The following is a 22,599-nucleotide window of genomic DNA, read 5'->3' as shown; positions in this document are numbered from 1 at the left end:
CTAGACTTTAGCAAAGCCTTTCACACCGTCTCCCATAGTATTCTGCTGGAGAAGCTGTCAGCCCTTGGCCTGGACAGATACGCTCTTTGCTGGACATAGAACTGGCTGGAGGGCTGGTCCCAGAGAGTGGTGGTGAATGGAGTTAAATCCAGCTAGCAACCAGTCACAGGTGATGTTTCCCAGGGATTAGTATTAGTGCCTGTCCTCTTTAATATCTTTATTGTTGATCTGGATGAGGGGATTGAGTGCACCCTCTGTAAGTTTGCAGATGACACCAAGCTGGGAGGAGGTGCTGATCTTCCTGAGGTAGGAAGGCCCTACAGAGGGATCTGGACAGGCTGAATGACTGGGATGAGGCCAGTGGGATGAAGTTCAACAAGACCAACTGCTCGGTCCTGCGCTTTGGCCACAACAACTCCATGCAATGCTACAGGCTTGGAGCAAAATCGCTGGAAAAGTGTGCAGAGGATAAGGACCTGGTGGTGGTGGTGAATGCTCAGATGAACATGATCTAGCAGTGTGCTCGGATGGGCAAGAAGGCCAATGGCATCCTGGTTTGTATCAGAAACAGTGTAGCCAGCAGGAGCAGGGAGGTGATTCTGCCCCTGAACTCAGCCCTGGTGAGGCTGCAGCTCCAGTACTGTGTGCAGTTTTGGGCCCCTCCCTACAAGAAAGACGCTGAGGCCATGGAGCATGTTCAGAGAAGGGCAGCAAAGCTGGTGAGGGGGCCGGAGCACATGAAGAGTGGCTGCTGAGGGATCTGGGATTGGTTTAGTCTGGAGAAGAGGAGGCTCAGGAGATGTTATCGCTCTCTACAACTACCTGAAGGGAGGTTGTGGCGAGGTGGGGTGGAGCTCAGCCTTTTCTCCCATGTAACTCATGATAGGACTAGAGGGAATGGCTTCAACTTGCACCAGGGAAGTTTGGATTGGATATTAAGGAAAACTTCTCAGAAAGTTCCTTCCTCGTTCCAGTCAGGCACTGGAATGAGCTGCCCTGGAAGGTGGTGGAGTCACCATCCCTAGAGGTTTTCAGGAAATGTGTTAATGTTCCTTAGCAGCATGTGTTTTAGTGGGCAGCATTGGTGGTAGGTGGATGATTGGACTGGATTTAGATTAGCTTAGTTGTCTTTTCCAACCTCAAATGATTCTATGAGTTTGTGATTTTTCCCTGAAACCTAACAAAATTAAGGTTATGTTTATTACCTTGAATTTATTTGTTATGCAACATCAGACAAATAATTAGTCATGTAAAGAAGTTCTTTACAAGGCCAGTACTGTTTTATCTTATTTCTATTCAGATACATTAGTTCTGAAAGACCCAACTCTGATGCATTACTGGTTAATGGTATTCTCTGTATTCTCAGTGAGTTATGAGGGGAGGAAAAAAAAAAAAGTTTCAAAATTTTCATTAAAGCTCTGTGGAGTAGCTCTGGAACACTACTTCATTGGTAATCCCTAACAGTCAGGACTTAGGTGTTTGGGCTGTTTTAATTTAATTTACTCTTTTCTTAACAGTTCTAGTTAGACAGCATTGCCACTAAATGCCTCATTTGGGTTTTGCTATTTAAGCAGTACAGTTCAATGTACTGTAGAGTCCCTCTGTGTTCACATAATTAGTAGAAGAGACGCTGGTTTGGAGAAGAGCAACTTGTGTGACAGCTTATGTAGTTTGTCAGAATATCTGTGTGTACGGCAATAAATCTCTGTAGCTAATTCTCTCAATTCATTATGCCTAGGTACTGCAAGGGTCTCACTACAGGGGATGATTCTACGATTTGCAGCAATTCTTAAGCATAGCCGGGTGAGTTAAGGTTGAACCTCTGTCCTTAACTCGGAATTTTCTTGCTTTTATGGGTTTTAAGTTATTCCAATTACACAGTCATACATGCACAATCAATACTGCAGAAGTGACTACTGATGTTTTTATTATATTTTTATTTGTATCCTCTGTTTTAGAAGACCCAACTTAACATACGCCTGGGAGCTGAACTTTTTTTCCCCATTATTAAAAACAAAACAAAAAAAACATTCCTTATGTAAAAATCTGAGCTCCTTGAAAGCGAATTAGTGTGGGTCTTTAGAGTCAGTAGTCATTTTGAACTTTTCTGTCTAGAAGATGTCCGCAACTTAAATAGAATAAAGTCTTAATAAAAAACCAAAACCACTAAGTATTTAGTGCCTTTTATTATTCATAAGAATAGTGAGTTGAGCAAATTTGGTGAGATTACAGATTTACAGGTTAGCATGCAATTATGTAGCTGTGACATCTGTTCATGAGGACCAACTTCATTATTGAGGATAGGTTCAGAAGCATGTGCATGTGTGTTTGTACACCAGAGTCACTATTTTCTTAAATAATGGTATTTTATCTTGCTTTAAAGTCAGCCAGCACAGCTTCTCCTGTTCCTTTTTTCCCTTTTAAGAGTATAGTCAGGCTTACAACTGCAACTGAGCATAAATATTTCAGTGAATCATAGGATCTACTTGTTCTGTGTGAAAGTATTAAAGTAGTGTTAGAGGTAAAACTTAAAACCTACAAATGCAAGAGCTCCGGCTGAAGTGGTCCCATAACTTACCTGTTGTGCTAAAGTATTGCAGCACATTGCCGACTCTTGAGAGACTTCTTTGCAGTCCCTAGGCATAATGAGCTGAGGAGAGCATTTAGCTTTAAAGAATCACCGGTAAAGGTATAAATGTAAGTTGCAAGAATGTGCATCTATCACCACTGTATTTTTCAGCCTAATCTGTTTGGATGTCACAAATCTAGTTATTTTAATATCAGATTTGTTACTGTGTTAAAGCGAAATGGATTTTTAAAAATAATCCCACTGCATTTCTTATAAATATTTGATTTGCTGTGCATACTCTTAAATCCATACAGTATCTCTTATCTTAAAATTGTCTCTTTGTTAAAATGCTGTTGCACAGATTAAAATAGCTGAATTATATAGAACATATAAAAGGATCAAATGTCTCAAGTGTTAATCTTGTACTCTCTTCTTTCAAAAGGATTTTTGGATCCTGAAAAGAAGCTTTTTTCCCATCGGATATTATCAAGGGATGAATGTATTGATCCATTTTCCAAAACTGGGAATCTTAGGTATGTATGTGATGTATGTGGGTCTTATGCATTAAACAAAACAGGACAAATAGACAGTACTGCCAGTTTATTAAAATTTACTTTCTCTGTAAGTTAACGTGTTCTTAATCCTTCCTTATCTGCTGCTTACATGTCAACACTGCCTCAGTAAAACTGAGTTGTTATATATTGCAGCGTTTCATCTCTTTGTGTTCTGTGGTGATGGAAAAGCAAGGATGTGAACCAGTGATGTTATTTTTCACTTATACTGTTTATTCTCACAATACTTGTATCTCAGTTTTTTTGACTGTGACCTTGTGTAATGACTTGTAATTAAAGAATAGTAGAATATCTCAATATTCTTAGTTCAGTTATATACACTTAATATTCAGGCTTTCAGAAGTGCTATACGTGTAGAGGCTTCTGTTGTGCCGTTTTTGTTTGTTTGTTTTTGAAAGTCATGTTCTTTGAATTCATACTTTAGTCTAACCTCAGATTCTTATCCTGATATTCCTTATTATATGATAAGGACCTTTTTTTTTTTTTTTTTTTTCCAGAGAAATGGATTTTTGGTTTTTCATAAAGCTAGATTAAAAATAGCTGTGTGCTCCTCATCAGAGCGTAGCAGATGAGAAGCTTTTATCTTTTCTTGGTGTTTTCATATGCATGTGTCTTGACTACTGCACTGACTCCTGCTGGTTGATATAAATACTAACACTGCTTTCTTTGTCCTGGCTTGAATAAGTCTACTTTTCTTAAAAGTGTATTTACGTCTTTTTCTTACTTATATACAGGCAGTTGGTTTTGGTTGTTTTTTTTATCAGTGTAAAATGTGAAAACTGGACAAATTTTGTGATGTTTTGTTCTTGCTGAAACTTGGTAGTTCTTGGTTCTGGCCTATGGGATAAGCATTTCAGAACAGGCCTTCCCTTTTCAATTAACTTTAGTTTAAATACTGTATTCTAAATTTTGTAAATTTAATATAACTTTTTTTTTTGTAAATTCATCCACATCTTGCAGACATACCTATAATAAACAGAAAGTTTAGCAATAGTATCAGTTTCTAAACTGAATTGATTTTAACTATTTCAACTATTTTGTTTCTCAGAGATCTCTTCCCATGTGGGGATTCCATGGTTTGTATCATTGATGACAGGGAGGATGTCTGGAAGTTTGCACCCAATTTGATAACCGTGAAGAAATACGTATACTTTCAGGGGATAGGTGATATTAATGCACCTCCTGGATCAAGAGAAATTCAAATGAAGAAGAAAAGTAATTATTCATAATTCTTACGGGTTTTTTTTTATTTTTCAAATGTGATTGATTGTGTTGATTTCAATACTTTCATTGTAGCACTCAGGTGAGTGATCTTATGCTATTGTAGTTGACACAGTGCTCTTGAAGCACATACAGAAGCAGCTCTGTAAAACTGGACTGTTTCTTATTAGTGTCTTTTGGTGAGACATTGAAAGAGAAGCTGAGCTTTAGTGGTAATGTTTTGGTTGATAAGGCTGAAGAGCTGTTGTATTATTTTTATGGGGGGGAAGAGGGGGTGGCCAGGAAGAATTTGAAAGGCAGTATATAAGAAATTGTATTGTTTTTTCTAGTTCAGCCAAGGGACTTTTTGTTTTGTTTGTGTGTGTGTGTGTTTATTATTATTTAATATGATATATGTTCCTCCCCTTATTGAACTTGAAATAGCCAACGTGGAAACAATTCTAATGTTACTCAAGCTGAGTCAGGACATGGGATCTATCTTTGACTGGTATCGTTAGTTACAGGGCAGCAGGGACATGCACACAAAAGTGGGACAAATGAAGATGATTTCATCCTAGTCATTCATTCCTGATCAATATCTGAGTGGAACTGTTTGAATGTCTACAGTTTCTTTATCTCACTTTGTCTGCAGATATCTAATGAAGACACATCCTAAAGCTTTTTCTGTTTTGAGTTACACTTGCTTGCAATCCAGCAGCATCTCAGATGAATGTTGATCAGTGTGTTTGTCTAGCTGAAATGTGTATCTCTTTTCAACTCTAAAAATGCAGATTTTTGGTTATGAAAATTAGGAAATATATTACAGTGATGGAAATTTATAGAGGGAATTCTTGTAGTTGAGGTTCTGGGCTGGGGCCTTGAATTCTGCCCTGTATTAGGTTTTTTTTCTACAGTAGCTTAATTTCTTTTGTGATGTAGTATGAAAGCCATGCTACAACATACGTTCTTTTAGTGCTTGCAAATTTGATAAATTACTTTTTAACTGTACTGATCATAAGTCAAAATAATCTTACACAGCTTCTTTAGAAAGGTGGAGTTTGTTAATTCTAGTAGCACTTGATTCCTGAAATAACTAAACTTTTCAAGGCTGCTAAGATATCCTTACTGAGCTTAGTGAAATCTAACTGTGTGTATCAGTTGTTTGCTTAAGGAAGAAGGAAACACTAAAAAAACAAAACAAACAAACAAACAAAAAAGAACCTGAGAAAACATGTATATGTTGTTTCTTTCTTTTCTGTGTCTTAGTAAATCACTCTGCTAAGCCAGAGGCACAGGATTCAGCAGTGACATTAGCAAAGGATGCCGATGAAATGAAGAATGTTACCTGTACAGAAGAACAAAACAATGGTCTAAAGAAAGCTACAAAGGACATGTGCACTGCAAATGGAAACACTTCTGTAAGCAGTGAAACACCTGCATGTGATTTGAGCTCTCATGGTAAAGTTAATACTCAGGACTCTTTAAGTGACAGCACTGATGACAAAACAGACAGTGAGATCACTAACAATTTGTCAAGTACTAAGGAATCTCAGATTTCTTCTGAACAAGTTGAGAGGACGGTGTTAGAGAAACAGCGAACTCAAGAAAAGACGAGTGATTTGGACTTTGAACTGTCTAGTGACAGTGAGAGTGAAGGTGGATTGGATACCAGAAAGTCTTCTACTTCTGTATCAGATAGTGAGAATGAGGAAAAGAGAAGCTGGAAGAAATCCAAACAGCCTCTGCAGGATGAAAATCTACAGCAAGGGAGTTGCACTGATGTGAGTGAGAAAAAAGATGGTCAGGTGAATCATTCGGAGGGGACGGAATCTCTACCAAGTGAAAATATTCTTGACAAAACTGATATTGATGTGCAAGAAGAAAGTGAACAGGAAAGCGTTTGTGATTTAGGAAATGGGTGTGCAGACAAGAAAGAAGCTGAAACAGAGTCTCAGAATAGTGAACAGTCTGGTATTACAATGGGTGAGTCCTTGGACCAGAGTATGGAGGAAGAGGAGGAGGAGGATGATACAGATGATGATGACCATTTAATGCATCTCGAAGAGATCCTTGTGCGGGTTCACACTGATTATTACACCAAGTATGATAAATACTTGAAAAAGGAGATAGAGGAAATTCCAGACATCAGAAAAATAGTACCAGAACTGAAAAGCAAAGTTTTGGCAGATGTAACCATTATCTTTAGTGGACTCTACCCAACAAACTTCCCCATTGAAAAAACACGGGAACACTATCATGCTACAGCACTTGGAGCTAAAATTGTTAAGAATCTAGTACTGAGTGCTGATGATCCTGACAAAGCAACACATCTCATTGCAGCAAGGACAGGTAGGTTAAAAAAAGTCATCTATAAGTTTTTTTTTCAACTCGTTCATTTCTGTGGGCTGTTTTTGTATCAGGGATCAGGATTTAAATTAAAGAATTGATCTTAAATTATGAGTTTGGTTAGACATTCTTTAACGCCTTTTATTGCTGCTTTTTGATCATGAGATTTGTTTAAAGGGAGACGCTCTAAATTACCTCTTATATAGCATTTCATGTTGGCTTGGTTAAGAGTTGATGATACCAGGTTTTTGGCTGTTATGTATGTTGAGTAAAAGCTTTATGAACTTTTCTCTGTTACAAATACTAGTGATTTTGCTCTAATGCTGTAGTGATGACTTCCTTCTCTGTTCCTCAGGTTTAACCTAAAATAGCTACGTTTCATTTAGTATGGAATAAAAGTTATCTTAAGAGGCTGGAATTTGATATCCTGTCACTCTTCTCTGTTCGCAGTTTGTATGTCTTTGTCATTAACGTATATGAGAGCTTAGCGTTAATATTTCCTCATTGTTAGATATTTTACAAAGCTAACTATTTTTACATCGCTTTAATAGATAAGAATGTGCCATTGGTGAGCTTCAGTGGAGGAGCTAAGAGGCCATGATTTGCTTCCAGTATAAATTTTTGTGTGTTCTTTCACCTGAGGAGGATCCCTTACTATTCACCTTAGAAGTTGCATGGGATCCATGTATCTAGTGATCAAAAAATATGGAATCTAAAAGTAAAACTGCATGGATGATCACCGGTATACTGTGATATGCTAATAAGCTATTTTTAATATATTAGCCTAAATAACAAAGCGTCTTTGCAAGGTTAATGTAAACCTTCACTTTGGTTGTCTCAGTGTGGAGCTCTAGTGACAAAATGTTCAGAAAGCTTTTTTTATTTAGGAAGGTTGTAGCAAAACTTCTATTTAGCAAAACTGTAGCAAAAAGAGACTGCAGTGTTGATTTAGCAAAGTAATAACAGGATAAAAACCACCAAAGTACAGAAGTAACAAATCTGTACTAATTGTCTTGATGTAAGTAGTAAACAGAACTTGAAAATTCAGAAAGTGGAATTAGTTTCCGAGGGGTTAGCTGGGATTCTGACTCATGAAGGTGTCATAGTTGAAATAGCAAATGTTAAGAGTGGTGAAATAGGTGGATGCATCAGTTGTGGGCTCTGGTTTTATTGTGGTTGCTGAACAACTCTCTTAAAACTGTAGTAGTAGCAGCACTCTTTATCAGCAAAGAATATGAAGCAATGAAGCTTGTCATACTTCATTGGAGATGTGATAATCGTGGATAAAATTTTCAAGTTTTTTCAATTTCAAAACACAAAGTACTTAATTTCAAGGTTGCTCTGTGTGACTTGCACTAGGTGGTTCCTGAATGTAGTTTTACATTGCATGCAACTACTACATGGAGTGTCAAATTGTTGGAATAAATGTACGTGAATCCAACACCATCCCCTGTTCCCCACTTCTCTGGAAGAAAAGCTGTTATTCAGGATTAAGTTAAGATGCACAGCAAGAGAAAATGAGAAGTAGTTGAAAATTTTTTTGTCTTTGAAGTATCCAACAGGTTGGGGGTGGGCAGCAGTATTATCTATCTGTATAGACATTTTGTGTTCTGTTTTTTTGCGGGGAGGGGGTTTAAACAAATTCTTAGCTGTCTGCACATTCTTAGTGATTGTCTACTGATGTAGAACTTAGTATGAACAATCTTATATTTAGATTTGGATTGTTATTTATTTTAGAGTATTTGAATCAAGGCTATTATTATTTTTCCCTGAGCAGTTTGTATTTTCTGACTTTACGCTGAGACCTGGACTCTTTTACAGGATTTTCTTGTGTTGTTGCTGTTGCTCTTGATATTTAAAACTGGAAAATACATTCAAGTGTTGCAAGTGAATTAAAGCTAGAAATAGCAGGAATACTGCTAATCATGAATTGTTGGGCTGAAAAACATTTATTGTCAGTATTTAGAAGCTGACTTGTGTCTTTACTAAGAAAAAATACTTGCTTTGAATTGATGCAATTAGCTTGGAAGGTTTTTTCTGCCTGACAAGCAAGGCTATTGTCATTTCTCATCAGCACTCTGTAATTATTTCTGTAACAGTGCCAGTGAGAGAGGGATATTTAGAGTGACAGAACTATATTCTCCAATTTCTTGTAAGATTTTCATGGATTGCATGTGGCTTTGGTTTTGTGTGGGAGAGGTTCATTCTGTTTTTTCAACTGAAGACCCCTCACACATTTCTTTAGATCGGAGTATTTTTGCTGTATCCTAATTTCATGAGGGAATCTCTGAAATTTAATCAGATTTGAAGGATATAAATTGTGTGCTATCACAGTTGGAGTTGTGATAATTCAGCTGTCAACATAATTTTCATACTGATTCTTGTGTGGTTAGAAGGCAAATTAGGCAAGTAGTTATTTGCTGCAGGTAAGCCATGCAAATAGAAACATCTGAAACTCTGCATCCTATCTAATTGCTCATGAAATGGTGGAGGGGAGCATGTTCCTTCTTCAGTGTTACTTGCATGCCTGTTTCTTCAGTGCTGAAACTAGACAAGTTGTACCCTCTCCACCAGCACCACCCCATCTCTGGTTATGAAAGGTGATGTTGAAGCATAGCTATCATTATGGTGTTTATGCATGACACTGCTAATGGCAGATTTAGGACTCAGGTCAAGCAAGTTAAGTTACATGATGATTATTCTTTAGTCGAGCGTGTAAAAAGACATGTTCAGCACTTGTGGAGGTAAGTAGTTCTAGCTGTAGAGTGGTGAAGAGAGGAAGAATTTATCAAAGAAAATACAAAGGGGAAATCAGTGTGAGACAGAGCACCCCCCAAGATTCAGAGGGTTGAGGGAGGGTTTCCCCACCTGTGAGCATAGTGTAATTACTTGTTCCATATGTGAAGCTAATTGTTGCTATTTGGGGTTGTATTTACAGTGTCCTTGCAGCCTATTGCAGTAAATAGTTTAAATTTCTTTGAGTATGTATGTGCTTGTCTGTTTCTCTGCAGAAAGGCAGTTTGTTTCTTTGCAGTACAGATACTTCAAATTCTAAAAATAAATAAATCCTTGTTCTTAACAAAAAAACCAGAATCTTATTTCTCTTGTATAGGGAGGAAAATACTGTCTGCCTGGATTACTGGCCATCTAATCAGCTTTCCTAAATCTGGGTGACTGAGAAAAGGCTACCTTGTAGTTCTTCCCACTCTATTTATATGCCACATAAATCTTATTGCATTTTTGTGAAACATCTGTTCTTTGATCTAAGCAACAGTGAACAGCACTGCATAATTAGATATAGCCATACGCACACACTTGGCTTAACATTTACTATAATGTTTCATAAATCTTGTTACGAAGGCTGCTCTGAAAGTAATGCGTCCCTGTTTATTATGTCAGCCTACAGCATCAGAGACGGATGTTGGTGGGATGGCAGTAGAGGTTGAGCCTTCGTCACAGTATTCCATTGCATGTTGTTGCTGTGTGATAGATGGCAGCAGAGGGGCACTGACAAAAATGCCATCTGACATGGAAGTGTGTGAGAAGCAAAGGTGTGTCCCTGAATTTCTCCATGTGGGAAAAAATAGCACCCATTGGCATTCATCAACACTTGCTGAACATTTATGGGGATCAAACAGTGGATGTGAGTACATTGAGGCAGTAGTTGGTGCGTGTCAGTAGTGGAAACAACAACAGTGGATCACCTGCACTGGTACAGAATTTTATGAACATGGCATGCAGGCTGTCTTTCATCACTGGCAAAACCAAATAGCTATGGTGCTGACTGTGTTGCAAAAATAGTGCTTTGTATGTGAGAATTTGCTCTGTCACATAGCGTTATTCCATTCTTTGTATCTGTTGTAGTTTCCATGGAGGAAAATAGGAGGCATTACTTTCAGAGTGACCTATGTATGTTCCTTCCTGAATGGAAGATACTTTAGTTGATTTTTAAGCTAAGTTTCCACTGTTGAAGAAGGTAAAACCTATTCTCATTTGAAAATTACTCTGTTACGTAGAAATAGAAATATTTCAGTCTAGGCCCTCCACTTTTCTATTCCTTTTTAAGTTACATTTCATTTTCTGCCTTTTCCCATATTTTAAAAGCTGTTTGGGAATCAGTTCGTTGTTCTTGGTGGCTTAGCGTATGTTAAGGTTGTTTAAAATGTCGTTTGCCATGACTATATCTCCTTTTATTCATCCTTGTCTATGTTGTTAATGCTTATGGCTGAGACTAGCTTGGAGATGCTGAGAGAAAAGATAAAGTTGCCAACTGATCACCTGGTAATAAGCTGCCCTCAGGGTACGCTGACTTCCTAATGTTAAAATTGGAAGGGTCTTTTGAGAGTGAATCCTTCCCGTACTTTGGCTAACCCTGGAACAGTCTCGAGCTTGTATGCTTGATTACTTTAGGACAAAATTGAATTGCAAAGTGCAGCTGAATGAACAGTCAAAGGTATTTGGTCTCTGGGACCAGGCAGAGCTAAGCCAAAACAAAATTCTATGAAAGCTGATGAGGTGCAGATCAGTCCTCCAGCATCTGTCTGCTCTGCTGTGCTGTGCTATTTGGTAATGAGAACATGGCCAAATATGCCGTATAATATTTCTTAGTCTTCATAAACATACAGCCTAAGTCTCGTTTGCCTTCTGCACTTAAGTGCCTTCATACTTTGGATAAGCCAAAGTAAAGTGCTATAATAAAATTATCTTTTGAAGAATGCCTGTAGTTTATTGCAGCGTTGTGGGTGTTGATCACTTTATTAGTAATAAATTTGGTAGGAGGTGGTTGGTGGGGTTTTTTGGTGAGGTTTTTGCGTTCTTTTTTTTGTTGTTGTTATTGTTGCTTCATTATTGTGTTCATTTGTTTGTTTTTTAACCTTTTGTTTTCAAGTTCAGTAGTAAAATTAGTCAGTCCCTTTTCCAGGCTTGGAAATCTTTTCCCAGTATTAAGTGTTTCCAGCTGTATCCATAGGGGGTAGATGTGATAAATTTAAACCATAGCTGCTTTGTGTGAAAAGTCATTTATACCTCCTTAACATTTTTTTGGAACAATTTTAGATTGGAATTTGAAGTAAATAAAGATGAATAAAGGAGAATAATGCAAAAGATTGTCCAGGAAACAACAATTCTGTGGTGATTTTTAGCCAGCTGGATGATTCTGATATTCTAGATGCATCAGAATTACTGTTATTAGATTAAAATACTTTTTCTGGACTAATTGTTTCTCCTTGATAAGCATGCTTCCAAAACAGAAAGTTACACTGGTGAGAGAGGGAAGACAAGGCAAGACGCAGTGCTGTTCTTGTCACCAAGTGTATTTAATGCAACACTGAAATATGGCTTAGCTTTCATTACAATCCTGTTGACTAGAAGAGAAATTTATGTAGAACCTCAGTACATATCCAATATGAAATGATCAGTTATACACAAATGTGAAATGTATATGTGTATGGAAGGGGCAAAAAGATTAAATAGCTGGCAATACAGAAAGTTCAGTTGTAGGAATATCTCGAGGAAGATGTCTTCTCACATACATCTTCAACTCATTAAATCTGTTACGTGTTTAATGGTTATGTGGTTATGATATAGTTCAGAAGGAGCAGCAGTATCTTGAATTGGAGAAATAGATGTGCAACAGAAACAGAAAAGCTTTTATTCAGATGTTCCAAGCATGACCCATGTTCACCACAACTCAGGTTAACTATTCCGTATGCTTATGAGAGAAATCACGCTCATGTTGCTTTTTTGCAAGAGTTGCTCTGAACATAATGCCTCCTATTTATTATGTTTGCCCAGTGTTCCTATGGGAACTGTTAGGTCATGGCCTGAACCAGTGATTGAGTACCTTGTGAAGGGGGGTAGCCGGCCCTGGGAGCACAGGTGAAAGCAATTCACCTGTGCCACTGGAAGGGATGGATCTTGGGCCTACCTCTCCCTAACGTTTTTTAAGGGTTGGAAGCCACGAGGGAAGCATCTCTATTCAGAGATTGCCTTCTCTGGTGTGTTAGGCAAGCCCTGATTCTTGGAAAAGGGGTAAGCAATTCCTTCTTTATTACCGGGTTGTGACCTCTACCTTTCTTGGGTGATCAGAAACTGATTCAAAGCAGCTATATCTGCTACCGCCTATCCTTACAACATCGAATAAGTGAATGTTGGTGGTATGGCAGTAGAGGTTGAATCTTTTCACCATTGTGAGGCAGTGGGTGGTGTGTTGCAGCAGTGGTGACAGTGACATGAAAAAAAGTTACGGTTCTGGACAGCCATGTGGATTTTTATGAGCATGACATGTGGGTTCTTGTTCATGGCTGATGGAAATACATATCTATTGGTGGTGACTATGTTGAATAATAGTATTTTGTAGCTGAGAATTTGCTCACTTACGTAGTGTTATCCCACTTTTTTTTATCTGTTGTAGTTTCCATGGAAATAAATAAGAAGCATTACTTTTGGAGTGACCTATGTACACTGTGTTCTGTCAGCTCCAGAGTTGTTTATGAAGAACAGCGTGGCTAGTCATGTCTAATATTTTATTTTGTACTGGATACCAGGCACAAACACCTAAAGTTCGAAGTGTCTTGGTTTTGTTGTTTTTCTTGAAATTTTTATATTTATGAACCTGATTTCAGTACCATTTCTGTAACAGCTCATCTTGCTTCTTTGTTCACCTCGTATAGGTCTCTCTGAGATTCTAAGAAATTCTCAACTATAATACACTCTGTAGTGTAAAGGTGCTATAGTTAAGGGTGAGGCACACAGCAGGTCAGAATCATGGTGGGTTTTTTGCTTTTTTTTTCTATATAGCTTACATATTTAACTACTTTATAACTTTATCTCCAAATATTAAGTCCTTCTGTAGGCCTCTCATAAATACTGAAACAAATACCACTTCTTATTCATTTATTTATCTATTTTATCTATCTTTCCTCTAGTCAAATATAGGGAAGAAATGCATTGTTGGTATGTTTGAACAGCCAGACTATACTTCAGGGTTAATTTCATGTTTTATTTTATTGGCTTGTTTTTGCTCACTGGTTCTGAAGCTTCTTGGCAAAGATCTGTTGCAACATTACAGAGTTTCTTTTATGGTAGCTTCTCTAGAGGATGAAATTTGTGATCACTTGTTGCTTACATGCTGCACTGCGGATGGTTTCTTATGGACTTTTTGCTAGCCGTGTGTAACTTCATGTTTGTTGTTCCCCTCTGGCACTAAATAACGTACTTGTCTGCTTTGACCGTGGTTCTGTAAAACCGATGGGGTGGGTGGATGGCTGTTAAATGGCAGTGTGTTGTACCATACAAAGGTAGTGTGTAGGGGACTTTGCATAATGAAGGTAGCATGGTAAGTTATTCCTAGTCTTTAGAAGTGTTGAAGAGCCATTGCTGCTTAGATTCTGACAAATCTAAGTGAAGGAGATGAAATGCAAAACTTCAGGTTGTTTATTTAGTTAATATAGAAATGTAGAGACTTTCCATACTGATTAATGTTAGAATACTTCCTCTGTGCCAGTTCCCCATGCAGATTGAGTTGGACTATATCACATGGTACGCAGAGCCTCACTTGTATTAGTTAGAATTGTTTTCTTGGAGTTTTTGTTTTTTATTTAATTATTTAAGGATTGATGACAAAGAATGTTTTTTATAAACTAGTTTGTACTTAAAACTATCTTGTTTATGTACCTAGGAATACTGTAATGTTACATTTGACTTCATTATAGGCACAGAAAAAGTACGACAAGCTCAGGACTGCAAAGACCTCCATGTTGTAAACCCTGACTGGCTGTGGAGCTGCCTGGAGCGCTGGGACAAGGTTGAGGAACAGCTGTTTCCCTTGAAGGATGACTACATCAAAACACACAGGTAAATGCAAGTTTGAGGAAGCTGAGTATGAAAACAGATTATTAGACTGGTTTCTGACAAGCTCAGTATACTGTATAATGCTTGCAAGTTTATGAAAACTGTTTTTGTCTATTTCTACGGTGTTTAAACTGAAAACTACTAATAAGAGGCAGTCCAGCAACTATCGGCATTAGGAGAAACCAGTGGTGCTGTTAGTGTCTTTAGCAGTTTTTGTTAGCCACTTCAGCTGTTAGCTCTTGTTAGCTCACTCATGTAACACAGGGAATGCCACCAAGGTTCAGGAGCATTCATGCTGACAAATCAAGAAATAAAATCTACCGTACACTCCCATAACATGAGAAATTGGTGAAGTGTTGCATTTTTTCCTGACACTTGGTAATGAAGAATAAGAGAGAGACAAGGCAAAGGTTAAAAAAAAAAAAAATCAGGGGGAATATGCGAAGACAACAAAAACTAGAAGAAAGGTAGTAGTGAGAGAACAAGAAGATAGGAGATAATAGGATATGTTGAAGGAGAAGGGGATAAAAATTATGCGTGCACTTGAATGCCACCAAATTGAAGGAACAGTCAAAAACTATACTAATGCAGAGGAGGCCGAAGGGCAGACCTGTTGAGGAAAGAGAACTAAAATAACTTGCAACAACGTACTGTAGAGCTAGCTTCAGCTTCTTGGCTTGATTTGTTTAGATAAACTTGTACTAATAGCAGCTTGCAGGCCTATCAAAGGACCTTCCCTTTTAGTGTGATTGAATTACTTGAGCAAGTTAGAGATTTCCTTTATGAGGGCAAAATATGCCTGTGTGATCACCTCATACACACCGAAGACAGCAAAAGCAGGAACACTGAGAGTAGGTTCAGATGGGAGATTAGCTGCAAATTTGTGGCTTGACTAGAACATTTTGTTTTTAAAAAGTACTATTAGCTTATTTAATCAAATTCAGAGATGTATTTCTACTAGAAAACTTGGTGTCTGCCAGTAATCTGGACAGTGACTTACATAGTTTGATTTTTTTTTTTTTTTTTTTTTTTTTATGTCTAGGTGAATGTAGGACTTTCTACCCGTTTTAGCCAACAGCATTGTGGGCTACATCAAAAAAGGAGTGGGCAGCAGGGAAAGATGATTGTCCCCATCTGCTTTGTCCTCATAAGCCCTATCTGGAGTACTATGTCCAAGCCTGAGGAGCTGAATAGAGGGAAAAAGATAGAGCTGCTAGAATGGGTCCGAAGGAGGGCCACAAAGATATCAAAGGGCTGGAGTGCCTTTTGTATGAAGAAAGATTGAGGGAATTGGGCTTGTTTAGGTTGGAAAAGAGAAGGTTCTGGGCGGGAGACCTCACTGTGGCCTTCCAGTACTTGAAGGGAGCTTACAAACAGGAGGGGGACTGACTTTTTACGCAGTGTGATACTGAAAGGACAAGGGGGAATGGCTCTAAATTGAAAGACAGTAGATTTAGGTTAGATGTTAGGTAACCTTTTTTTTTTCCTTTTTCTTTTTTTTCTTTCTTTCTTTCTTTCTTTCTTTTTTTTTTTAACTCAGAAGGTAGTGAGGTACAGGAACAGGTTGCCCAGAGAAGTTGTGGATGCCCCATTCCAGTAGGCATTGAAGGCAAGGTTGGATTGGATTTTGGGAAGCCTGGTCTAGTGGTTGACAACCCTGCGCATGGCAAGGAGGGTTGGAACTGGATGATCTTTAAGGTCTCCTACCTATGCCACTCTATGATTTTTCTGATTTTCTTTTTCATGGAAACATGATGATAATTTTTTCCACTTTGTTTCAAATAAAGTATATCTTAACTTTGTATGTTTTCCTCTAAAACTTCAGTGAGTTACACATTTATCTTAATGAAAATACTTTATTAGCTGTACTTCAGCAACTTCTTTAGTGTAACTGTTTTGGGGTTTTTTTGTAGCATTAGTTTCCTAGTGGTCTGCATGCTATTTTATGTGATGTTGCTTATTCTTAATGAGTCAATTCGCTTCCTTTTCTTGTGGCACTTAATCTTACTTGGATATTTTGCTGTAAGTTATTCCTGCAGACTAATCTGCATATTTCTGTTAATGCTTCTAAAATGTTATAAAATGCAGCAGAGTGATCAGATATGGTTTTGTATTTTAACAAATGAATTTGGAGAATTTGCAAATTAATGTTACATGTTTATTTTATCTCAGAGGCACGTTGAAGTGCAAATGCGAAGATATGACACAGTACCATGCTTTTCCCTTTGCTACATATGTGCAGATTGTTATTCTGGTAGCGTAGTTGTTTCCACATGGAAGCAATTTCAGTAACTTTAAGACAACATTTCGGACATGTAATATTTTATATTTTTAATAACATAACTATGAAATTGCTTTTTTTGTTTTTAATTCACTGAGAATTTTAATTGGTGGGAGGGGGGAGGGAATGTTTCCTCAGAAATCTTCTAAGGCATTGGTTGTTTGTTTTGTTTTTTTTTCCCCCCTTATACAGGGAAAAAGGAGTGCCCATTTCTTACATTCTGCTTAGGTAGTCCATTTAAATTTAAAGCAATTTCTTTTTTTATTTCATCCAACAGAGAAAATAGCCCTGCCACGTTTCCTGATACACACAGCACATTTCAGACAGCTCTGTTTCACCCAACACCCATCCATCCCAAGTCTCAACCTGGTCCTGAAGTTCGGCTTTATGATCCTAACACTGGAAAGCTAATCAGGAAAAGCTCTCAAACATCTGGCCAGTCTATGTACATCCAGTCTCCAACTCCTCCCATCACCTTACCTGTCCATGGTGAACACTCATCCTTCAGGTACATAAAGAATAGCTATGAGTCACTTAACTGTATTTTCAGATGTTGTAGGAAATTTAACTGATTATCTTTGCTTATGATCATCACATCGTTATCTTTGCTTCAGTTTTCTGTTTTCTAAAAGGATGGACTGTTTAAACAACTAGCTGAAGGAAATGTAAGAAAGAGTAGTCAGCTGAAGTGAAATCAGGATCCTAGAATTGTAGACGCTTTTTGTGCTTCATATAAGTATGTAGAAACTTTAAGAAGTAAATGCAGTTTGTAGCTTGTGTGCTCTGTGTTTGGGGAGAAGCTAGGGAGAGGTTGCTTTGTGGTTTTTTTCTCTGAAATATATCTCATGGGATTTGGCTTTTGTTGGTTAAAAAAAAAAATTCTTCCTTGTCTAATAATTCTTTCAGATGTCATAGGCCTGTTTTGAAGAATTTAAGTGGTAGAAGAGGATTGTAGTTAATTGAGTATTATTGAGTATAGCCATATGACTGAGTGCTAGTTAGTAAGCCTAGCAGCACTAAATGAAGACCCTGGAAGCAAGTGGAGGCTTGCTTTTTGAACTGTAAGGCTAGCATCTAGACTTTGTCAAAACGTGTGGGTTTGGTTAAGTAACAAAGGCAACATTTCTCTCTTATAGATACCTAAAATATTTGAAATGTATTCCTAACTAACTGTGTAAAAAAAACACCTTATTTTCTGGAATGCTAACAGTTTGGCAGGTCGTCTTGACGCCAGTGGTAAAGAAGTATCTGGCTGTAGGCCAAGCACGTATTTGCAAAATGTGATGAAAATTCCCTTTTACGCTGTGATTGGAATAAAATAGTTGCTATAAAGCAATTCAGTTTATCAATCAATACAAAAATACAATCATTAATGTAAAGTTCTCTACTTTACCCCATGCCCTTCGAAAGATTTTGTACAGTAATGTAGCTTAATATGTTTTTTCTTTGAATACCTGTTGCTAAATTATTTTGGCCCGTTTGGTTGGTGTTTTTTGTGGGTTTTTTTTTCTTGTTTTTATAGACATGTTTCTATATTGTTTCTGGGAACATAAGGGGCTTTTTCAATCTGTTGTTTCTGGAGACTCATCAGGTTTTCAGCTCTTTTCCAACTGTCTTTGAAATCTATATTTTACTTCGCTATGATATGGTAAATGAACAGGAAGAAATTTAAAGAGTCAAAGAATCGCTAAGATTGGAAAAGATCTCCTATAGATCATCCAGTCTGACCGTCCAACTATCACCAATGTTTCCCACTAAACCATGTTCCTCAGTACATCATCTAAACATCTCTTGAATGTCACCAGAGTTAGTGACTCCACCACCTCCTAGGGCAGTCCGTTGTAGCGCCTGACCGCTCTTTCAGAGTTTTTCCAAACCTCCAACCTGAATCTCCCCTGGTACAACTTGAGGACATTCCCTCTAGTCCTGTTGCTAGTTACGTAGGATAAGAGGCTGACTCCCACCTCACCACAACCTCCCTTCAGGTAGTTGTAGAGAGTAGTAATGTCTCCCTTGAGCCTCCTCTTCTCCAGACTAGTCAATCCCAGTTCCCTCAGCCACTCCTCATCAGATTTGTGCTCCAGACCCCTCACTAGCTTTGTTGCCTTCCTCTGGACACGCTCCACAGCCTTGGTGTCTTTCTTGTAGCGAGGGGCCCAAAACTGACTACAGTACTCAAGGTGCGGCCTCACCAGAGCTGAGTACAGAAGGATAATCATTTCCATGCTCCTGCTGGCTACTTGGTATATGCATTCTGCTGGTTCTTGGTACAAGCCAGGATGCCATTGACCTTCTTGACCACCTGGGCACACTGCTGGCTCATGTTCAGCTGAGCATCAACCAATGCCCTCAGGTCCATTTCCTCTACACAGTCTTCCAGCCACTCTGTCCCAAGCCTGTAGCATTGCCTGGAGTTGTTGTGGCCAAAGTGCAGGATAAAGGGCAGTTGGTCTTGTTGAACTTCATCTCGTTGGCCTCAGTCCAGCCTGTCCAGATCCCTCTGTCGGGCCTTCCCCAGGCAGATCAGCACTTCCTGCCAACTTCGTGTCATCTGCAGAGGACACCAAGTATGTATACGTACTGTGTATGTATCCAGAAAAGCTTCTGGCTTTTGTTTGCCAGTTCTTGTGGAAAGGAGGTTGTCTAGAAATATTGTCGATAAGGTTGTATGTGTTTATAGTTGTCATGACGCTTCTAAGATGGCTTATGTTGATGTTAATAATCACTTTATAAAGTAAAGGTTTTGATGTTTGCCCTGTGTTTGTCAACAACTTAAAGAAAAGTTATGTCCATGCATATACCTTTTTTCTTTAACACAGAGGTTTTTCATTTAATCGTTCTATGGGAAAAGAGAGAAACAATCAAATTCTGAGATACTTTGTTTGAAAGGGTCTTAAAAATCAACTGTTATCTTAGCTCAGTTTCTCAGAACCCCAAATACTTCATGAGGATGCAGTGAGATAGCATCTCCTTCCCACTCTCTTGTTTTATTTCATTTCAGCAGTTTTGACTGCCAGTGCACAGGGCTGAGGTGGTTTAATTTAAGAAAGTGAATAGTGGAATCATAAAATGATTTGGGTTGGAAGGAACTTTTAAGATCATCTAGTTCCAGCCTCCTTGCTATAGGCAGGGATGCCTCTGCCTAGATCAGGTTGCTCAAAGCCCCATCCAGCCTAGCCTTGAACACCTCCAGGGAGGGGGCATCCACAACCTCGCTGAGTACAGTTTTGCTGTTGTAACTGAGCAATAGCTAAAGCACAATTACTGCCATCATGTCCTTTCTTTTTGAAGTATTAATGATAGCTTAAATTGCTTATGGAGATTAAAAAACAAAAAACACCAGAACTTAGAGTAATACTTGAGAGATGATGTTAGGGCAGTTACTTTTACATACAGGGCAGTGCATTTTGTATCCTTGCAGACTTTACGTACTATTTTTTTCTAATGCTGCAGATATGAGTTTTTGAATTTAAACACAGAGCTGTTAATGCTTTCAGTTGCTTCTGTCATGAGTTTGTAGTTAAAGCCTGTGGTAATGTTCTCTGTTAATTCCTAAAAATTTCAAAGGATTCTGAATTTCAGACAACAAGCAACAGCAGAGTTCTTCTACTGTGCAGTGAAACCATTGAAGATATGAATAGTAGTCACATATATAATACTGGTAATATTTGGTCGTTTACTCTAAGAACAGACTTTTGGAAATAACTAGTTGCCAGACTGCTTACTAAGAAAAAAATTTCCTAGCTATTTCAGTTCTTGTTTTTTAATTTTGGATTCCACATTGTTACTGAACTTGAATTCTGAAAAGAAAATAATTTAAAATGGGATATGACTAGCTGAAATATCTACAGACTTTATAGTGAAATCAACAGTAGTGAACTACACATGATTCTTTTAACTTATTTGACATTTTGTGTGCTAGATGTAGATTTGGACACTGTTCAGTTCTGTGAGTAGTAAATACCTGCTTTTTGTCATGGCTGTTGCAGTCTTAAGTAGAAGGACAGCAAAGAATTTGTGGCTGTACTGGAAGTTAGTGGAATGCTTCTTGATTGTTCCTGACAGCTGGCAATTGATCTCTTTTGCCTGCTGGAGAGCAGCGAGGATGCCTTTTGTTTTTTTCTTTTAAATAACTTGTGTAAAAGCTTTAGCAACGCGTGTGTATCTCAACAATTTGCACTTTCGTGGTAACAACTTGTGAGGTGTGTAATTTAGTATTATCCATGAGAAGAAATGCAAGTGGCTTTTTGGACAAGATTAAAGAGAAAAAATTACAAGTTACAAAATTACATGCTCAATATTACAGTTTTTCTTACATAATGTTATCAATCTTGACAACAAAAATACGAAGTACCAAATTGAGTGATGAATGGGATTTCAGTATTTTTTTTAACTTTTTCACAATAATGCTTGGCCTCAGTGCTCTATCAATGGGAATATTAAGATGCTTATTATTTCCACAAGTGTTGAACTCAGCCTTCTCATAGACTTCCCATGTAAATGTATGTAGCTCTACCTGTGAGACTACCAAGTACCAACTAACCTATACAGGATTAAGTATCATAGAATCATAAAATGGCCTGTGTTGAAAAGGACCACAATGATCACCTAGTTTCAACCCCCCTGCTAAGTGCAGAGTCACCAACCACTAGACCAGGCTGCCCAGAGCCACATCCAGCCTGGTCTTGAGTGCCTGCAGAGATGGGGCATCCACAGCCTCCTTGGGCAAACTGTTCCAAGGTGTCACCACCCTCTGGGTGAAAAACTTCTTCCTAATATCTAACCTAAACCTCCCCTGTCTCAGTTAAAACCATTCCCTCTTGTCCTATCACTATCCACCCTCATAAACAGCTGTTCCCCTCCTGTTTATATGCTCCCTTCAAGTAGTGGAAGGCCGCAGTGAGGTCTACCCAGAGCCTTCTCTTCTCCATGCTAAACAATCCCAGTTCCCTCAACCTTTCCTCATAGGAGAGGTACTCCAGCCCTCTGATCATCTTAGCGGCCCTCCTCTGGACCCGCTCTAAGAGCTCCATGCCCTTCCAGTACTGGAGGCCCCAGGCCTGGACACAGTGCTCCAGATGGGGCCTCACAGAAGCCAAGTAGAGGGGGACAATCACCTCCCTCTCCCTGCTGGCTACCCCTTTTTTAATGCAGCCCAAAACACAGTTGGCCTTCTGGGCTGTAAGCACACACTGCTGGCTCATGTTCAGCTTCTCATCCACCAGGACCCCCAAGTCCTTCTCTGCAGGGCTGCTCTCAAGTAGATCTTCCCTCAGTTTGTATAAACACCTGGGATTGCCCTGACCCAAGTGCAGCACCCTGCACTTGGCCTTGTAGAACCTCATTAGGTTCTCGTGGGCCCACTTCTCTAGCCTGTCCAGGTCCCTCTGCATGGCTTCCCTTCCTTTCAATGTATCGACTGCACCACTCAGCTTGGTGTCATCCGCAAACTTGCTGAGGGTGCACTCGATGCCATCGTCTGTGTCACTGATGAAGATGTTGAAGAGCACCGGTCCCAAGACCGACCCAGTGCTCGTAAATCTAATCTGGTAAGAACTGTAAATTCCTGTATTTGTATGCTCTTAAATTACAGTGTACATAACAAATGAAACGGTAAATCTTGATAAATGTCTTTGATAAAATAAAAATGCTTGTCACAAACCTCAAATAATTCTTTGTTTTGTATTGCTTTTTGAAGTACATTATGTAGTATTTCTTACCTGGTAGCTGTTAAAAAATAATGGAAAAATCTGACAAGCATTTAGAAGCTGCTAATAGTT

At 38.5% G+C, this 22,599-nt stretch overlaps 1 protein-coding gene across 1 annotated transcript in view; it reads left to right on the top strand.

Annotated features, from left to right (window-relative positions):
* CTDP1 (CTD phosphatase subunit 1) overlaps positions 1 to 22,599 on the top strand; it is a 100,935-nt gene that overhangs the window by 19,840 nt on the left and 58,496 nt on the right. The window contains exons 6-10 of the mRNA XM_418905.8: positions 3,012 to 3,102; positions 4,190 to 4,356; positions 5,608 to 6,690; positions 14,400 to 14,541; positions 17,097 to 17,327. Of these exons, the coding sequence (XP_418905.6) occupies positions 3,012 to 3,102; positions 4,190 to 4,356; positions 5,608 to 6,690; positions 14,400 to 14,541; positions 17,097 to 17,327 (1,714 nt within the window). The remainder of the gene's footprint in view (positions 1 to 3,011; positions 3,103 to 4,189; positions 4,357 to 5,607; positions 6,691 to 14,399; positions 14,542 to 17,096; positions 17,328 to 22,599) is intronic.

This window comes from Gallus gallus, chromosome 2 (assembly GCF_016699485.2).
Source record: "Gallus gallus isolate bGalGal1 chromosome 2, bGalGal1.mat.broiler.GRCg7b, whole genome shotgun sequence".
In the NCBI taxonomy this organism is placed as follows: domain Eukaryota; kingdom Metazoa; phylum Chordata; class Aves; order Galliformes; family Phasianidae; genus Gallus; species Gallus gallus.
Note: the sequence above shows the minus strand (reverse complement) of the source record. Positions and strands in the feature narration are given on the sequence as shown.